Source organism: Anser cygnoides, chromosome 10 (genome assembly GCF_040182565.1).
Source record: "Anser cygnoides isolate HZ-2024a breed goose chromosome 10, Taihu_goose_T2T_genome, whole genome shotgun sequence".
NCBI classification, from domain to species: Eukaryota; Metazoa; Chordata; class Aves; order Anseriformes; family Anatidae; genus Anser; species Anser cygnoides.
Genome location: NC_089882.1, coordinates 18,389,647 through 18,406,189, shown reverse-complemented (window position 1 = coordinate 18,406,189; position 16,543 = coordinate 18,389,647). Strand labels below are relative to the sequence as shown.

At 69.6% G+C, this 16,543-nt stretch overlaps 3 protein-coding genes across 11 annotated transcripts in view; 1 reads left to right on the top strand and 2 right to left on the bottom strand.

Moving 5' to 3' along the window:
* Positions 1 to 78: 78 nt before the first annotated feature.
* Positions 79 to 8,530, bottom strand: MST1R (macrophage stimulating 1 receptor). 2 transcript variants are annotated; one of them, XM_067003295.1, is made up of 21 exons: positions 7,924 to 8,530; positions 6,146 to 7,437; positions 4,846 to 5,034; positions 4,643 to 4,768; positions 4,396 to 4,566; positions 4,048 to 4,217; positions 3,790 to 3,964; positions 3,532 to 3,677; positions 3,258 to 3,419; positions 3,044 to 3,137; positions 2,736 to 2,969; positions 2,516 to 2,662; positions 2,287 to 2,443; positions 2,102 to 2,194; positions 1,819 to 2,022; positions 1,661 to 1,741; positions 1,412 to 1,593; positions 1,233 to 1,342; positions 966 to 1,131; positions 753 to 889; positions 79 to 669 (listed from the first exon to the last, which is right to left on the bottom strand). In XM_067003295.1, exons 2-21 carry the CDS (start codon positions 7,355 to 7,357, stop codon positions 426 to 428), a joined length of 4,200 nt encoding a protein of 1,399 aa, XP_066859396.1. In that variant the 5' UTR covers positions 7,358 to 7,437; positions 7,924 to 8,530; the 3' UTR covers positions 79 to 425. The 2 variants fall into 2 exon arrangements, 1 of the variants encoding a protein (XP_066859396.1); XR_010833979.1 differs by lacking the exons at positions 79 to 669; positions 753 to 889 and having other exon boundaries at positions 974 to 1,131; positions 1,412 to 1,519; positions 1,594 to 1,741.
* A 136-nt stretch (positions 8,531 to 8,666) lies between these two features.
* Positions 8,667 to 13,033, bottom strand: MON1A (MON1 homolog A, secretory trafficking associated). Of its 3 annotated transcripts, none has more exons than XM_067003303.1 (6): positions 12,838 to 13,033; positions 12,148 to 12,289; positions 11,445 to 11,912; positions 10,435 to 11,200; positions 10,162 to 10,309; positions 8,667 to 9,889 (listed from the first exon to the last, which is right to left on the bottom strand). In XM_067003303.1, the coding sequence occupies exons 2-6, from the start codon at positions 12,272 to 12,274 to the stop codon at positions 9,719 to 9,721; spliced, it is 1,680 nt and encodes a 559-aa protein (XP_066859404.1). In that variant the 5' UTR covers positions 12,275 to 12,289; positions 12,838 to 13,033; the 3' UTR covers positions 8,667 to 9,718. The 3 variants fall into 3 exon arrangements, with proteins under 3 accessions (XP_066859404.1, XP_066859405.1, XP_066859406.1); XM_067003304.1 differs by having other exon boundaries at positions 12,842 to 13,033; XM_067003305.1 differs by having other exon boundaries at positions 8,667 to 9,859; positions 12,838 to 13,030.
* A 201-nt stretch (positions 13,034 to 13,234) lies between these two features.
* Positions 13,235 to 16,543, top strand: part of RBM6 (RNA binding motif protein 6) — a 60,034-nt gene continuing 56,725 nt past the window's right edge. For 3 of the 6 annotated variants that reach the window (XM_067003300.1, XM_067003299.1, XM_067003296.1), the window contains exon 1: positions 13,257 to 13,375. The gene's annotated coding sequence lies outside the window, so the exon portion shown is untranslated. Of the gene's footprint in view, positions 13,376 to 13,645; positions 13,789 to 16,543 lie in introns of those variants that run through there. The other 3 variants (XM_067003297.1, XM_048054366.2, XM_048054367.2) reach the window with 3 other exon arrangements.

Sequence of the window (16,543 nt, the reverse complement as noted above, 5' to 3'; positions counted from 1 at the left end):
CCTCCCGTGGCTGGCACGGGAAGGGTAGGCGCCCCCGGCCCCTGCCCCAGCACCCACCACGGGCAGAGCACACGGCACTCACCAGGGAAAAATAAAATTCATTTTTTTTATCAGTCATTCAACCAGAAAACGCTGAATTTGTCCGGGGGGGACCAAAACCCCTTGGGACACCTCATTGGCTCAGGCTGCCCCATAGCACTCGCTGGTGCCGAGCACAGGGCCCGCAGCACCGAGATGGCACCGGACTGGGGCTGAGGGACACCACGGGGGTCCCGTCGAGGCACAGGAGAGCAGCACCCAGCGCCCCAGCACCCACCCCTCAGGCAGGGTGCCGCACAGCACCCGGCTGCGCCCCACCTCCCTCCCTGGGGGCGTGCTCCTACGGGGTGCGGGGACCCAGGAGACCCCACCGAGCGCAGCGCCCATCAGCACACGGCCACGTCCTTGTCCTCATCTTCAGCACCCTCCTCATCCTCGCTGTCAGGCAGCTGGCCCCAGGGGGTGGGGGGGTAAGCGGGGCCGCTCTCCAGGTTGACGTAGGTGACGGCCAGGTTGACGTAGTGCTCGCCCTTCAGCGAGGCCAGCACGCGTTCCAGCTCGCCCACCAGCCCCGAGAAGGACGGCCTCTCCTCGGGTGCGGGCGCCCAGCAGCTCAGCATCACCCCGTACCTGCCCCGACGTTCCCGTTAGCACCAGCAGCACCCCCCGGGGGGGGGTCCTGCCGCCGTGCCCCCCTCCCCTGCCCCACTCACAGTGCGTCGGGGCAGGGCTGGGGCTGCGGCAGGCGCCTCCCCTGCAGCAGGTAGCGGGCCATGTCGTAGGGGTCCACCTCGGCGTACGGCGACGCGCCCCGCGTCAGCAGCTCCCACATGAGCACCCCGAAGGACCACTGCGGAGCAGAGTGCCGGGGCAGGGGGATGGGGATGGGGATGGGCACAGGGGACGGGGAGGGGGGATGCGCCTACCACGTCCGACTTGGTGGTGAATTTTTGGGTCTGCAGGCTCTCCAGCGCCATCCACTTGACGGGCAACTTGGCGTGCCGGTGCTGCTGGATGCTGTAGTACTCCTTGCCGAACACGTCCCGCGCCAGCCCGAAGTCAGCCACCTTCACCGTCAGCGTCTCGTCCAGCCTGCGGGAAAGGGTCGGGGGCAGCACCCCAGGGTGCCCGCTGCAGCCTGGGACACCTCGGGGTGCTGGGGGTGGGGGCACCCTCAGGCCGGCCGCACTCACATGCAGTTCCTGGCCGCCAGGTCCCGGTGCACAAACTTTTTCTGGGCCAGGTACTCCATGCCCAGGGCCACCTGGAGCCCGAAGCTGATGAGATCCTTCACCGTGGGGCTCTGTGGGGTAGGAGCAGTGAGTGAGGTGAGCTCAGCCTCCCCCCCCCCCCAACCCGGGCACCCCCGTACCCGCTCCTGGGTGCGGATGAAGTGCCGCAGGTCCCCGTGGCGCATGTAGGGCAGGACGACGAGGGGCAGCCCGTGGCGGGGCAGGCAGATCCCCAGCAGCGAGAGCACCTGCGGGTGGTGGAAGCTCTTCATCAGGATGCCCTCGCGCAGGAACTCCTCCACCTCCTCCACGTCCGTGATACCTGCGGGGAGCCGAGCCGTGGGGCGCCGTGCCTCGGGGCTGGGGCGCGGGAGCGGGCGCTGACTCACGGTGCAGGGACTTGATGGCGCAGTGCAGGGCACCCAGCAGCGGGTCCGTGTAGGTGCCGTGGTACACGCTCCCGAAGTGCCCTGCGGGGACAAGCAGCGGTGAAGCTGGAGGCCCGTAGGTGATGCCACGGCCAAACTGCCCCGGGGCGAGTTGTCACCTTTGCCGATGACCTGGTGGCGGTGGGTGACGAGCCGCTCCTCGGGGATGAGGATATCCTTCACCTCCTCCAGCAGCTCCGGCCGCAGGTCCTCCAGGCAGCAGGACGTGGACCTGAGCAGGGGCACCGGGGAGCCGCCGCCCGCAGCAGTGGCAACGTGCGCACGGGGCCTGGCCAGGACGGGGCTGCCTGCAGCGGGCAGTGCTGCCACCGCAGGCGAAGGCACCGTCAGGCACCAGGCACGGCCCCAGCGCCCCGACACGCTCACCCCAGCACCACTTACCCTGCACGTCCCGGTAGTCAACACCAAAGTACTGGGTGGTGGCAGGGGCATCCCTCCGGCCGGGGCGCACCAGCAGCTCCAGGTTCTCCGTCCCTGCGAGCAGGGCACAGGGTGGCACCGCGGGCAGGGGGTGGCACCGCGGGCACGTGGTGGCTCTGGGACAGCCGGCTAGCAGCGGCACTCACCCCTCCTCTTCCTCCAGTGCCAGCGGAGCAGCACAGCAGCCAGGATGCAGCAGACCAGGAAGGTGACACCGGTGCCCAGGGCCAGGCTGGCGGCCAGGTCCAGCGAGGAGGTGGCCAGCACGCAGCCCAGCTCCTGGCAGTCGCCGTTCACGCAGATCTGGGGGAGCGGGGGCTCAGTGGGGCCAGAGGGAGCAGGGCACGGGGAGGGGGGGTACTGGGGGGTGCCTACCTGCACGGGGGCCCCGTCCGGGGGCAGGCGTAGGTTGTGGGGCACGTGGCACATCACCTTGTTCTTCAGCACGTTGGGGTGGCAGTCCTGGCCCCCCACTGTCATGGTGATGTTCATGCAGCCGGCGACGGCGTCCAGCCCCCATTGCTGCCCAGACACACGGCGCTGAGCCCGGCCGGCCCCGGCATTACCCCCCCGCACGCCCCACTCCCCTACATACATGCACCTCGACCTCGTTGTCACCGGGTTTGAGGCGGTACTGCCGGTACCTGCCCTGCAGCTCGAAGGGGAAGACCTGGGGCAGGGGGAAGTAGCGCAGGCGGAAGAGCCGGCGGCCAGCAGCGCCGTCCAGCAGCACGCTCAGGTTCCCAAGCACCGTCTCCGGCTGGGTCTCGAAGGGCAAAGGCGGGACGCGGCACAGCAGCCGCTCGGGCAGCTGCGGGCCCTCGCACTCCTGCGGGCAGGTGCTGGGCTGCTGGCACGGCCGGGGACACCCCCGGGGTGACAGCCTCCTGGCTTGGCACTTACTGTGGTTTTGGTCCTTACGCCACCAGCCTCAAAGAGGATCTTGGTGCGATACATCGAGTCCAGGTGGGAGCCGATGAGGGTGAGCATTGAGCCCCTGTGGTGGGCAGGAGTCAGAGCGCTGGGGTGCACGTGGTCCCCAGGGTGCACGCAGTCCCCACCACCTCAGCCAACCCAGCCTGGGGGGATAAGGCCAGGGGTGTCCCCACACACTCACCCGTAGCTGCAGTTGGGGACGATGCCCCAGACGGAGGGGTTGGGGCGGTACTGGAAGGGCAGTGGGGCTGGGAACTCCTCCCCGTCAATCCACAGGGCTACAGAGGCTGTGCCCAGGTGGGCAGCAGCGGGAGCCGTGCATCGAATCTCCTCGTCGCCCTGGCTGGGGACATAGTGCCGGGGGCTGGAGGGGACAGCGGGACCGCGTGGGCGGCCTCACGCCCATCCTCGTGCCAGGGACCCCACGATGGCCAGGGGTGATGGCCAGGGCGTACCTGGGCTGCCCAGCCAGAGGACACTTGGAGCCGTTGACCGTCACCTCCCAGCTGCTCCCCGCCAAGAGGTGGGTGCCACAGAGGGACAGGAGGGTGCCACCGCCCTGGGGACCGAAGCTGGGGTGCAGGGTGCTGATCTGGGGCTCCTGGGCAGAGACGGGGGCAGCGGGGCGGGCAGTGAACCAGTGCCCCCACCCAAACCAGCGCCCAGCCCGTGCCATCCCGGGGCTGGCATCACTGCCGGCATGGGGACGTTACCACAAAGACGAAGCCGCCGAGGGTGGCAGAGCCCTGGACGCTGAAGCCTGAGGCCCTGGGGGGCTCCATCACGCTGAGCACCACGTCGGCCGGCCCCACCACCGCCGGCCCCCTGGGCTCCAGGGCACACACCAGCATGTCCACGAAGTCCTTGAGGCGGGAGGCGGACAGCGGCCTGCGGGGCGGCAGGGGTCAGCAGCGGGACGGGGAAGGGGGGGAGCAAACATCCCACCCACGTTCTCCTCCCTGGCACGGCACCTGTAGACCCAGCTCTCGTTCAGCAGCACGGCACAGCTTCGCCCTCCCACTGCCACCCGGTAGGAGCTGAGGGGGCGGCGGTGGGCAGCGGGGTCCGGCGGGGAGCGGAAGGTCGTGCCGCAGAGCGTCACCCTCGTCCGGCCCCGCAGCGGTGCGCTCCTGGGGTGGAACTGCGGGACAGGCAGCGAGAGCACATGATGGCCATGGGGAGCTCCCTCCCCGGTGGGCATGATGCCCGACCTGAGGAGGGGTCCCACCGCACGTCGCCTCATGTTCCACCTCCCTCCCCACCCCCCTGCCCGATTCCAGGAGGTCCCCACGGGGCCACGGGCACCGCCGCGGACCTACATCGGTGAGGATGGGCGGGCAGCTGTCCTGGACCCAGGTGCCGTTGCACTCGTGGCTCCGTGCGCACCCGTCCCCACACCAGCCACAGCCCATGAAGCGCTCGGCACGCAGGCAGCGGTCGCACGTCAAGAAGTGGCGGCAGCCCGGGCCGGTAACATTCACGCGCCACACCTGGGGACACCGAATGGAGGTGAGCAGAGGGCACGGGGGACTGGCCCCACGTCCCGCCCCGGCCCCCCCAGCTCACCTTGGTGGCAGCGGCGAAGAGCAGCGAGTCCTCCCGCAGCCTCACCGCGTGCCGCAGCGGCGCCGGCTCCTCCAGCGAGAAGTTGGCCAAGGCAACGACGTAGGAGCTGGAGCGCTGCAGCACCATCTGCAGCGGGGCGGGGAGCAGGGCTCAGTGCGCCCCCGGCACCCCGCACCCCGCCCCGGCCTACAGCCAGCACCCACCTGCAGGATGCGTCCCTGCGCCGTGCCCAGGTGGGCCACGGTGACGTTCTCGAGGACGGAGACGAAGATGGAGGTGAGGAGGATGCCGGCCAGGCGCCCGTTGAACAAGTCCACCTTGTGGGAGGTGGCGGGGACAAGGGTGGGCTGGTCCCAGCAGCTGGTGTCAGTCACCGGTGCCGAGAGGTTCACCTGCAGCCGAGCACAGTGGGGGCACCTCAAAGCCAGCCCCAGCACCCTGATCCCTGCTCCCCCCCGCCCCAGCACCCATGGGTGTGGGGCCGAGCCTAGAGCACACACGTCGACGAGATATTTGGAGGCCAAGGACCTGGGCGGGCAAACACCCGATTACCCGATCCCCGCTCCAGGCTGCAAAAAGCAAGCAGGGATTTTGGAGGATGCCCCCCCACCACCACAACACCCCTGAGCAGCGTCAGATCCTGCCCTGCCCCCCCTCCACATCTGGACGTGATTATCAGCGCCAGCACCGTGCGGCGGGGGCGCCGACGCAGCGCCAGCCCCCCAAATCCACCGGGGCTCAGGGCGAAGGGGGACGCCAAACCCCGGTGTGCCCCACGGGGCACCCGTAGGACCACTTATGGGTGCTGGGCACCGGAGTCCCCTTCCTGGCAGCGTGACACAGAGCGGCGGCAAGCTGCGTGCTGCCGGGAAAAGGAGGAGATGCGGCTGTGCCGCGCCTCGCCCCGGCTGAGAACAGGCAGGCTCGTGCCACGCGCGCTAGCACCCGCCCTGCCCCGTCCCTGCAGCGCAGCCGTGCCGAGGCTTGTTCCTGAGACGCCGTGTTCCTGCCCCACGGGGCCGGCGGGGTGACTCACGGCGCTTCCGCCCGCGGTTTGTTTGCTCGGGCAGCGCAGCAGCCCCGCGGCTGGCTGGGCATGGCGCAGCGGCTCTCCGGGGAGGACGGGGGCCCCCCGCTGCCTTCTCTCTGCTCGTTCATAAACAAGCTGGAGAGCGTGGCCGTAAACACCGCGGCGCTGGGGATGGTGATGAGGGGGCCGGGGCAGCCCTGGGGACGTCACCATGTAGAGGGAGGGGAGGGGACGTTGTGTCCCCGCCACGGGCAGCAGCACGCGGCTCAGCGGGCAGGGAGTCCCCACGCAGCGAGTGCATCCGCATCCTGCCACTGCCAGCATGGCCAAGAAACATGAAGAAGTGGGCAAAGCACCGTGTCCCCGCAGCAAGCCCGCGGCAGGGGGGCTGGCGGCACAGACTCGGGCACCCCAACCCAGGCCCTCCCGTGAGCGCTCCCCGGCAGGTCCCGAGCCCCCTCGCCAGGACTCACGTTGTGCGGACAGTACTCCTGCGGCTGGAAGAAGCCGAGCCCCCGCCTCAGCGTCTGCGCACCGGTGCCGCAGCACTTGTCCATCCCCTCCTCAATGGCCTGGTTGAGCAGGCGCAGGGGGAAGGCGCAGACGGCCGAGTTGTCCTGCGGCGCCGGGCTCTCCGGCTGGCTCTCAGCGAAGGCGCCGAACAAAACCATCTCGGAGCTGTCGATGCCGAGGTCACGGGCCAGGCGCTCGCCGGGGCGGGCGGCGTGGGCGGCCTGCAGCACGTTGTAGGCCACGTCGCGCTCGGTGTCCTCCTCGGCACTGCGCCGGCGCCGCTTGGACTCAAAGCGGCAGTCGAGGACCAGCTCGCGGTAGCGGCGCAGGTCGTGCTCGCTGGTGCTGAGCCGCGCCAGGCGCGTGTGGTACGACGCCGAGCCGGGACACTCGGGCTGCACCGTCAGGAAGTAGACGTGCTCGCCGTCAGTGAAGGAGTGCACGTAGTGGATGGGGTAGGCGTCTCGGTAGGGCGGCAGCACCGTCAGCCACTGGAAGGTGTCCGCGAAGCCGTCCAGCGTGCCCTTCAGCCTGCGGACCGACACCGACTGCGGGCTGTAGCGCGCCGCCACGCTGCTGTTGACGGAGGAGCCGAGGTAGAAGAAGGAAGAGTAGTGGTCGGCCACCACGGTGCCGCTGGTCCCCAAGGGGCTGGCCACGCAGTCGGGGCAGGACGCAGGGCTGTTTCCTGTGGCGGAGTACAGGCAGTGGGTGGCCACGATGGTGACCTCGCTGCCACGCACCTCCAGCTGGTGCTGGTAGCAGAGCCCGTGCCGTGCCGTGCTGCAGCTGTACAGCCACGGCTCCTGCGGGTCCAGCAGCAGCAGGATGTTGTCCACGTCCTCGGAGCCAGGGCCGCCCGCGGCGGCTGGGCACAGGCGGCAGATCTCGCACTCAGCGCTGCCCGTGGGGCCGGTGATGAGGACGGAGCGGAGGCGCAGCTCGGGGCCGGCCACCAAGATGCGGTTGCGGACGGCCACGAAAATAGTGGCCGGGTCGGCGAAGACGGCGACGTTCTGCACGGGGCCGCCAGCATCGAAGCTGGGCAGCGTGTAGGGGACGGAGAAGTTCCTGGTGGAGCTGTAGGGGATGCGGGGGCACTGCCAGGCGTCGGCAAGCAGTGGGGCCAGGGCGAGGACGAGCAAGAGGCGCGTGCGGCACAACGGCCCCATGCTGCCACCAGCACCAGGTTATCGATGGCGCTCAGCGCCACGCGGGGCCGGGACACGTGGAGGCTGGCTCAGCATTGCACCTGCGGGAACACCAGGAAAAGGGCTGGAAGCGCTGCGGCAGGCGAGGACGGGGGGCGGTGTGCCACCGGTGCCAGGGTGCCCACGGCCACGCGCTGGGTGCTGCCAGGGGGATCGGCCACAGCGAGCCCCTTCCCGAGCACTACAAAGCCTCCGGCAGGGGGACAAATCCTGCCGGCTGCCCCCCTCCCCGGACACCCCCCGGACACGTCCCTGCCTGGGGATGGGGACCCAAAAGGGGACCCCCTCCAGTTCACCAGGGGGGCGCTGGGGACCCCTGCCAGCCCCGCAGGGACAGCGCGGGGACCCGGGGCAAGCCCCCCGCCAACCCCCGCCTGGCCCCGCCAGTCCCCAGCCCGGATCCGGCTGCCCCCGCGCGCCTTCCCCGCGGCTGTCCCGTGCCAGAACCGGGCTCCGCCGCCCCGTCCGCGCCGAGCCAGCCGGTACCGAGCCGAGCCGAGCTGTGCCGGGCCGGGCCGGACGCTCACCTGGTCGCTGAGCGGCGGGCAGTGCCGTGCCGTGCCGTGCCGTGCCGAGCCGGGCCGTGCCGTACCGGGCCGTGCCGGGGCGGAGCAGAGCGGGGCCGGCCCGGGGCGGGCCCTGCCCCCGCCCCGCGCGGGGCTCCCCGGGGGCCGGTCGGGACCGGGGCGAGGAGAGCCCCGACGGCCGCGGCGGGGGAAGGAACGCCCCGACGGCCGCCGAGCCCCGGTCCGCCCCCGCCCCGTCCCGCTGCTCTGAGCCCCCCTGCCCGGTGAGCGCGGGCCCCCCCCGCCCCGGTCATGGGCTGCTCGCAGGAGGTGCTGCGCCGGTGCCGGGCCCCGCGGAGGAAAGGCGTTTTTCACCCCCCCGGTGCAAAGCACGGATTCATCCCCAAATGCCAGCCTCGGCCGTGGGACCGGGGCTTCTCCTCCCGCAGCCGGGCAGGCCGGGGCCCGGCTGCCGGATCCGCGGGGACTTTGCTCCCAGGGAGGGGTTGGACGCGCCGATAGCGGCCTCGCCTTCCCGACACCCGGCTGCTGCCCCGCGTTGCGCAAAAGCCCTGCAGTTACGCTGCCTTCGAGCCTTGCCCAACAGCTCCTTCCTCCGGGCTCCCTCCTGGTTTCGACACGAGCTGGCCCCAGCCCGCTCATCCCAGCCGCTCCCCACCCCAAAATCGGCAGGAGCGGGGAGCTGTCACCCACCCCCCCAGGTGGCCTTCGGCAGGCGGACACGAACGCGCTGAGACTCGCCCCCGGGTCCAGATAATGTTTATGAGCAGAGATGAGCAATTACAGCCTGGCAGGAGCACAGCTACGGGAGCGGGGTCCCCCCACGAGCCCTGCCGGGTTCCTCCCGGCTCCCTCGGGGTCTCCGTGGGGGCTCTCCCCCTCCTCGAACACCCGCCCCGGCAGCTCCCAAACACAGCGTCGGGCTGCGCTTCGCAGGGGGCACCCGGCTGCCGCTCAGCCCCACGCTCAGCCCCACGCCGGTGCCTGGTGGCAGCAGGAAGGAGGGGCCCTCGCACAGCAAGCCCAGCTTGAGTGGCTGTTTTTTTGGGGGGGTTCAGGGGACCCCATGACAAGGTGAAGTCCCACCGAGGCCCCGTGCCAGAAAGGGCTCTGAGGGAGCCGCGTCGGGGCTGCCCCTTTGGAGCCAGTGCCACGAGCCCAGCGACTGACCCCCCCGCACCCTGCATCCCTCGGGGGCTGCTCCACGTCCCCAGGGGCAGGAGCGCAGTGCCCCAGCCGGGGCAGGTTGACCTACCACCCTGCCTCCCCGCCTTCCCCAGGACATGACATCCTTCGCCTGACCGCGCTGGGAAGGGTTCGGGCACACGCAGACGCCGAGGGGACAAACCCGCTGGCTCCCAGCCAGGGCAGGAGCCCGGGACCATGGGGGGCTGCCTGGCCTTCGGGGACCCGGCTCCCCCAAAGGAGGGAGAGGAGCAGCGCTGGCAGTGCCCCCCAGCCAGCCCTGTCCCCAGCTGGGTGGCATCACCTGCCCTCTGTGGGCACAGCAGCAAAAAAGGGATGGAGCCGGGGGTCGCAGAGGAAGGGCAGCCCCCCCCCCAGATGAGGGGGGCACTGCCTGCAGGTGCGAGAAAGCCCTGCTCACCCCAGTCCCCGGGCAGCTCCGCACCCCATCTCCCACACCCACGGCCGACAGTCCCACGGGCGGGTTTCCCCGTGCTCTCGGGGTCCCGCCGTGCCCTCTCCCCTGGCTCGCAGCCCGTGCCTCCCCCGGGGCCGGGCCGCCCAGCGCCGCGGGGTGCCCCAGCTGGCACCGTGCCCTGGGAGATGCCCGTCAGTACGTCTGGGGCGTGAGGATGAAGAGTCGGTCTTCCTCCTTGCGGATCCACTTCATGAGCTTGTTGACAGCGCTGATGGCGCCCGCCTTGGTCCCCAGGGGACTGTAGCATATGTAGAGCTCGAAGGCGCTGGTGACCTGGGTGAAGAAATGGGGATGGGCACGCATCTGCACATCCCCACGGGGGGCTGGTACCGCACGTCCCCCCGTGGGCCGCCAGGGACGGCGCAGGGGCTCCCGAGCAGAGACGCGGGGTGGCAGCAGGGCACCCTAACTGGCTGGCCTGCCGCTCCCTGGCACAGGAACCCCCGAAAGGACCACGCGTGCGCTGGGGGCCGCCCTGGCGACCACAGAGCCGGTGCTGCGTTGTGCCACCAGCCCTGCTCTGCCACGCAGGACTGCAAGGTTGGGGTCACCCAAACTCCGAAGACAGCCCTTACCCAAGCCAGGAGGTTTTCACGTGGGCCCGTGAAGTAGATGTTCTTCAGGGGGCGCGACGAGTTGTGAGCCCGGCTGTGGAGGTACTGGTAGAGCCCCAGGAGCCTTTCCTTCTCCTCCTCCCGCACGTAGGGTGCCTCGATCTCAGGGCTGCAGGAACACAGCGCCTTGTTAGCCCCCCGTTCCTCGGAGAAGGGGATTCACGGAGAAGCTTTGCCCCGTGCCCACACGGTGGCCCGACGGTTCCCCAGTCGGTGCTCTCCCAGCCTCCTCACCTGGTGAAGAGCCCCGAGCTCTTGGACTTGTAGATGAAGTGCCGGAGGTCGGGGATGCCCACCTGGGCCACGCTGTAGAAGGGGGTGCGAAGGGCCTCCTGCAGAGCGTGGTGCACCCCCCGCCGCCGCAGGCGCTCCTGGAAGCGCCTCTTGCAGTCGGAGACGGTGAAGAAGTCCTCGCGGTCAGTGGAGACCAGCAGGAGGCACAGGTCCATCTCCTGCTCCAGGTAGGAGATGTGGGCGTGGAAGAAGCCACTGGAGTTGAACTTGGGGAGGCAAATGGGAGTCCAGGCTTCGCCCTCCCGGAAGGAGGAAGAGGAACTGATGAGGTTGAAGAGCAGATGGAGGTCAATGGGGTGGAGGAACTGATCCTTCTTCCTCACGAGAGACACCAGCTGGTTCCCTGACAGGAGGATGGAGAAGACCAAGCTCTTGGCCTTGGCCTGCTGGAGGCTGGTGCTCACGGCGTCCCGGACGCTGGCGGCCAAGGGCAGGCAGCGCACAGCACCCATGAGGAAGCTGGGGTCGTGGGCCATAAGGTCCAGCAGGTTGTCGGTGATGCGCTCGGAGCCGGCGAGGAGCCTGCGCAGGTCGTAGTTCTGCTTCTGCTGGAAGATGTGGTTGAGCTGGGTCCAGGTGAGCAGGCTCAGGATCTGGTAGTAGATGTACAGCAGCTCGTGGGCGATCTCCTGCTCCGACTGCCGGGTCCGCGCCACTGCCACCAGCACCAGCGGGCTCCTCCGCACAAAGACCACCTTGTAGCCATCTGCTCGGGAGGGAGTCCCCATGGGTGGGGACAGACCGGTCAGCCTGAGTGCCCAGCCTGCAGTGCAGATGGGCTCTGCTCCCGCCTCCCCCCAGCCACCAACCTGCCCCTGGGGACAGCTAGGATGGCCCACGGTGGCAGGAGCACGGGCTGGGCACTGCCGTGTGAACCCCCGGATGATGTGGGCAGGGACACCACGGCGGGCTGCAACACCACCCCGCCCCACTCCCCCCCGGCTCAGTACCTGCGTGGATGGAGCGGATGGCATTTTTGTCGGCCTCCAGGAAGGACACCAGGGCCATCATGACACCCATGGTGCTGGAGAGGGCCTCCTCAGACCCGTAGCGGGAGTACACAGGCTTGCCAGCCTCGCTCAGCACAAAGACGTGCTTCCGATGCATGCGCCAGGCGTCCATGGTCACGTCCTCCTCCTCCTTGCCCGACAGCACCGAGTCGTGGCGGATGGCCTGCGGGGACGGCTCCAGCTTCCCCTCCTTGCCCTGCCTCATCTCCTCCTCCAGGTCGAGGGCCATGCCCGTGAGCTGCGTGCTCAGCTCGCTGAAGTCCTTGCTGATCTGCTCCATGCTGGTCGGCTCGGCCGGCTCCCCCCGCCTCTCCTCTGGGCTCCGCGCCACAGCCCCCCCGTCCTCGGGACTCGTCAGGTCCTCGTAGGAGCGGGTGTGCACGAACATGGCTCCCTCCTGGCCCGCCCCTGGGAACAAGGGAGCAGTGTCCACACGCCCATCCCCTTCGCAGCAGACGGAGGGGACAGAAGGGACGGAGGGCGTCACGGAGGGAGCTGCTTTCCTTCCCCGTGTCGGCCCCCACCCCGTCCCGCCGTCCCACGGCGCCCAGAGGCTGGCAGCAGGGCTGAGGAGGGCCCGGCCTGTGGGACGAGGACCCGCTCGTTCCTCTCAGCCCTGCTGCGAGCTCTGCCCCCTCCTTACCTGGCTCCGTCCCCTGCGCCAGCCCCGGCGTGGGGCTCTCGGACCTCTCTGCGTGCTGCCCATCTCCCGGTGCCAGGGACCCGTTGGGCACTTCCCCGCCTTTCCTCTTGCGGACGTCCGCAGCCATTCCTCGGGGCGGGACCTGCGGGGGGCCCCACGCCGTCAGCCCTCCGCTCCCCCAGCCCGAAAGGCCCCGCTCCCTGCGGGGGCCCTGCCCCGGGGCCGTGCCGTTGTCCCGCCGGCTCAGCAGGGAGCCCGGCGCCCCGGTGAGGCGCCAGCAAAGCTGCGCTACCCCCGCGGGGTTCCCTCCCCCCGCGGCCCCGGCTCCTTCCAGGCCCCCTGCACCCTTCAGCCGGGCCCGGCCCCGGTCTCCCCGCTGGGCTCAGGGAGCCGGTGCAGGGGCAGGCCCTGCACAACCCCCCCCACCCCCTGTTCGCAGAGGGGGGTTCGGGCCCTTGCAGCCAGCGGGGGGGCTCCGCTCGTCCGGGGGCTGCGGCGGCTCCTGGGGGCACAGGGCCTGGGGGCTGGGGGGTCCCGGGGCACGGGGAGGGGACGGGGGAGGGGAAGGGGGCGGCTCCCGTCGCCCAGCCCCGCTCGGGGCCCCTCCTGCCCCCCCGGGGGTCCCCCGAGCCCCGCTCCCAGCCCCGTCCCGGGGCCCCGGGGGCACAGCGGGGCCCGGCGGACACGCACCGACCTTCGCGGCTCCTCCCGTCAGCACCGGCGGCCCGGGCGGGCGGCGCGGGGGCACGGGCCTAGGCGGAGCGGGCGGCGCGGGGAGGGCTGGCGGCCGCCACCCGGCCGCTCCCGGCCCCGCTCCCTGACCCTGACCCCTGCCCGGCCCCGGCCCCTGCCCCCTCCCGCCCCGCCGCCGCTGCCATCGCGGCGCCCGCCCCGCCCCGCCCCGCCCCGCCCCGCCCCGCCCCGAGCCCCCGGCCGCTGCCCCGCCCCGCCGGCCGCACGGCTCTCTGGGGGTTGTAGTCCTCGCGCACGTCCTACCCCGCTCGCCGCCCACGCAGCGCGACTGCATCTCCCAGCAGCCCCTCGCCGCCGCGCGGAGCACGCTGGGAAACGGAGTCCAAGCGGCGCCGCCGCGTGGGCATGCCGGGAGCCGTAGTGCGGCGGCCGGACTCCGCTTCCCAGGGTGCCGCGGGGCGGGGCAGAGGAAGCTCGCGGAAGTTCCGGTTCCCCTCAGCGGAGCGCTGGGCCTGGCGCGGCGGCGGCGGCGGAGGTGAGCGGCGGCGGCGGCGCCTCGCGGGGCGGGGCTGTGCCGGGGCGGGGGGGGGCACCGGCGGCCGGGAGCGGCCCGGGGCGGCGGGGATGGCCGTGGGGGTGGCGGCTGGCGCGGGGCCTCCAGGGACGGCGGGGCGGGGGCGCCCCCCGGTACCGGGCCGCGGGGCGGGGCCGGGAGCTGCCCCCCGCCCCCCCCCGCCCCGCGGCGCCGGGCGGTTTCCGCAGGCCCCGGTCACAATCGCCGCGCGTTCTCGCGGCCGCCGCGTTCCGCCCTCCCGGCCCCGCGGTTCCGGGGGTCGGGGCCCGCCGCCGCTCCCCTCGGACGGGCTGCGCAGGGGGCGTCCCGCTGCTGTCCCCGCCCGGCGGCCTCCGGTCGGGAAGGGGCTGGGGAGGCCCCGGCGGCCCGGCGAGGTGAGGGGCTCGGCGGGGGGGGGGGGGGGGCTGGAACGGGGCCCGGTCGTTTGTGATGCAGGGCTCTCGGTCGGCACGCAGGCAGAAGGCGTTTGCAGCCAGGTGGGTTTTTAGGGGAAGCCCTCCGGGCTGCCAGAGCCGCGGGGACTGCCTCTGCTCTCGCTTCCCAGCTTCAGGGACGCGGGTTTGTTACTTCTGCGCTTGTAGACGGGGCGCTTTCCGCTTCAGAAAGGGAAGGAAGGAGCTCTCGTGGCTAACTTCGGTTGCTACAGCTCGGGGGAAGGTTTTCGGTTGTAGCTCCTGCTGCGCTTGTCTCTTGCAGGCTTTTCCCTTTCTTTAGCCTTACGGGAACTTTGCTGGGTGCAAAGCGTTGTTCGTCAGCACATCGCTTCCTCTGTCCTGTGGGCAGAGCCCTGCCTGTATCTGTATTTGGCTTCCCCACGGTCTATAAATAACCAAGTTTGGCAGCCTTGGTGAAATCTATTTGGGGAGAAGTTGTGAATATCAGAGCGTTTCCTCTCAAAACATTGTCTCTTTGAGACTTCAGCGTGCCCGATCCATCCCCGACTGCTCCTCCCTCTCCCTGTTTTGGAGAGCAGTGTGCAGAGTGTCGGGGGTGAGTCTCTCGGTGGAGGCGGACGAGGAGGTGCTTGAGGACCTTGCTGGCACTTCTTGCTCTGCCCCTTGGCAGAAATCGTTATTTATCCCCTCAGAAGAGCAGCTGCTTGGTCTGACTCAGCTACACAAGCCCTTTATTCTGTCCGATTACGATGGAAGTTTAAGCAAGATAGCCAAAAGGACAGTCTGCTGTCGGGCTCGGCCTGGGCGGCTTGGGAAGCAGGGTCGGAAACGTCCCTGAAGGGGCAGCAGTGGTCACGGGGCCGTACGGGGTGCGCTGAGGGGATGGGGGCTGTGTCCCGGGGAGCGCCCCGAGCCCCCTCGGGCTGGCACCTCCGCGCACCTCGGTGTCTCCTGCCCGCTGGGAGGGCTGTGGGAGGAGGCAAGCGCAGTGTGCGCTCGCATCAGCCCTCCTGAATATTCAGTGTAACTGTAGCAGCTGATTACTGCCTTAAAAGAGCTGTCGATGTGGGCTCTGTGAGCCGCCAGACCGCGCGGTGTTTGCTGCGGCCGTGCTGTTGTGTCATTTGGAAACCTCCTGTGTTGCCGTCTCTTCCAGGTGCGTGGTTGTGACTAAAGTGCGCCAAAACTAATTGGCGCGTAGTTCCTAGCGCTCGAGGGCGGATTTTTGCTCCGCTTTCCTTATGGCCCGGTCCCGTCCCCAGGCTCTGTTGGTCTGTCCGTGGCAAAGCAGCCTTCCTCCCCCTGCCCTGTCCGCTCGCGCTGTGGGGCGAGGGGGTGGGATCCTGCTCTCGCCTCCTGTTTGTCGCGCTACGGAGAGACGTCAGCAGGTCGCGGTTCCTCTTCCTGGATTTCCTTCTGCCTGCTCAGCTCCGGGGCCCGGTCACGTCCCCTCTGTGGATCGGGTCAGACCCCGAGAGGCGGCGAGCGGAACGGGGGGCTGAGGTGGCAGTGAATTACCTGGTGCTCGGGAGGGCAGGTCCCAGTGGTGCCGCCTCACACAGCACCTCTCCTGGAGCGCTTGGATCCGGCTGCGCCTCGGCGGCAGTGGGAGCCCCTCTCAGGAGGTGCTGGCCGCGTGCTGTCGCCTTGTTTGGTGAGGCTGCGTAGTAAACCACACCGCTGAAGTAGCCTGGGTTAAATTCAACTCTTTTTGGAGGGTCATCCCCAGTGCCGATGCTGAAAAACCCGAGCTGGCAGAGCTGACACGCTGCGCTTTGCCAGGGGCACGGCAGGGGTGGATTTAGCAGTCTTGCTGCCTGTGGTACTGAGCTGTCACCGTGTACCGGTGCTGCTTGCTTGATGCCAGCCACCTCTGCTACCAGGCTGATGGCGTTTTTTCCCCCTCTGATAATTTGAATGTTGCGTCCAAACAGTTCCCAGTAGGCAAGGGTTTTTTTTAAGCATTGGTAAGCTCGGGGGCTCGATGAAAACTGGAGTGGGGGAGGAAAGCGGGAAGGGAAGGTCAAGAAACAGCAGCTCTGCAGACGGCTGCAGGCTGCTACGGGTCGGAGGTAAAAGGACTGGTTGCTGACAACCAGCCAGAACGGTGACTGCCACAACCACCTCCGTTTGCCTGTCCTCGTGGCCAGCAAGAGCCACGTAACCGCGAGGGGACCGGTGCTCTCGGGCAGGTCGAGGGATCTTGAGCGGTGGTCGGGGGGGTGGCCGGTGCCAAGGCCGCCCTGTGAGGTGGGTGGGGTGGGGATCCCGTGTGTGGCTGCTGCCTGCGGCTGTCCCAGCCCGCTCCTTCCCTCCCCTGCCTGTTGGGCAGCGCTGACCTTTGGAAGCGGGAGGAAGCAGGGCGTTGTGCGGTTTTCTTTGAGATTTACTGCTCTCACGAGGCCCGGCGGTGGCTGTCCGCACCGTCCTCTGTTCCGCGGAAGCACCGCAGGTAGCTCGCTTCGGACCTGCTCTGGAGAAGCATGAGTCCGCTGCGCAGCCTGGTAGGACCTGCGTGGCAGACTGGCTGCTGTGCGACAAGAACTCCGAAACCGCTGCAGGGAGCGGGTCGGTGACCGCTGAGGTGCGAGCAGCGGCATTCTGCTTGGGGCTCTGCTGCAGCCCTTTTGGGGGAAAGGCCCAAATTCTTCCCGTTTGAAGTCCTTTTGAAGTCCTGGCTTTGGCAGTCTCCAGGAAATCCTCCCCTTCACGGCTAGTGGGAGGAAGCGGGTGA

Excerpts from the sequence above, each read along its gene's own strand:
- MST1R (XM_067003295.1), bottom strand. The coding sequence starts at position 7,357 with ATGGGGCCGTTGTGCCGCACGCGCCTCTTGCTCGTCCTCGCCCTGGCC. Across the intron at positions 5,035-6,145 it reads AGGAGTACTGTCCGCACAAC|GTGAACCTCTCGGCACCGGT; the intron begins GTGAGTCCTGGC and ends GCTCGGCTGCAG. Across the intron at positions 3,678-3,789 it reads TCGGCGGCTTCGTCTTTGTG|GAGCCCCAGATCAGCACCCT; the intron begins GTAACGTCCCCA and ends GTCTCTGCCCAG.
- MON1A (XM_067003303.1), bottom strand. The coding sequence starts at position 12,274 with ATGGCTGCGGACGTCCGCAAGAGGAAAGGCGGGGAAGTGCCCAACGGG. Across the intron at positions 11,201-11,444 it reads CATCCGCTCCATCCACGCAG|ATGGCTACAAGGTGGTCTTT; the intron begins GTACTGAGCCGG and ends CCTCCCGAGCAG. Across the intron at positions 9,890-10,161 it reads GTGAAAACCTCCTGGCTTGG|ATGCGTGCCCATCCCCATTT; the intron begins GTAAGGGCTGTC and ends GGGGATGTGCAG.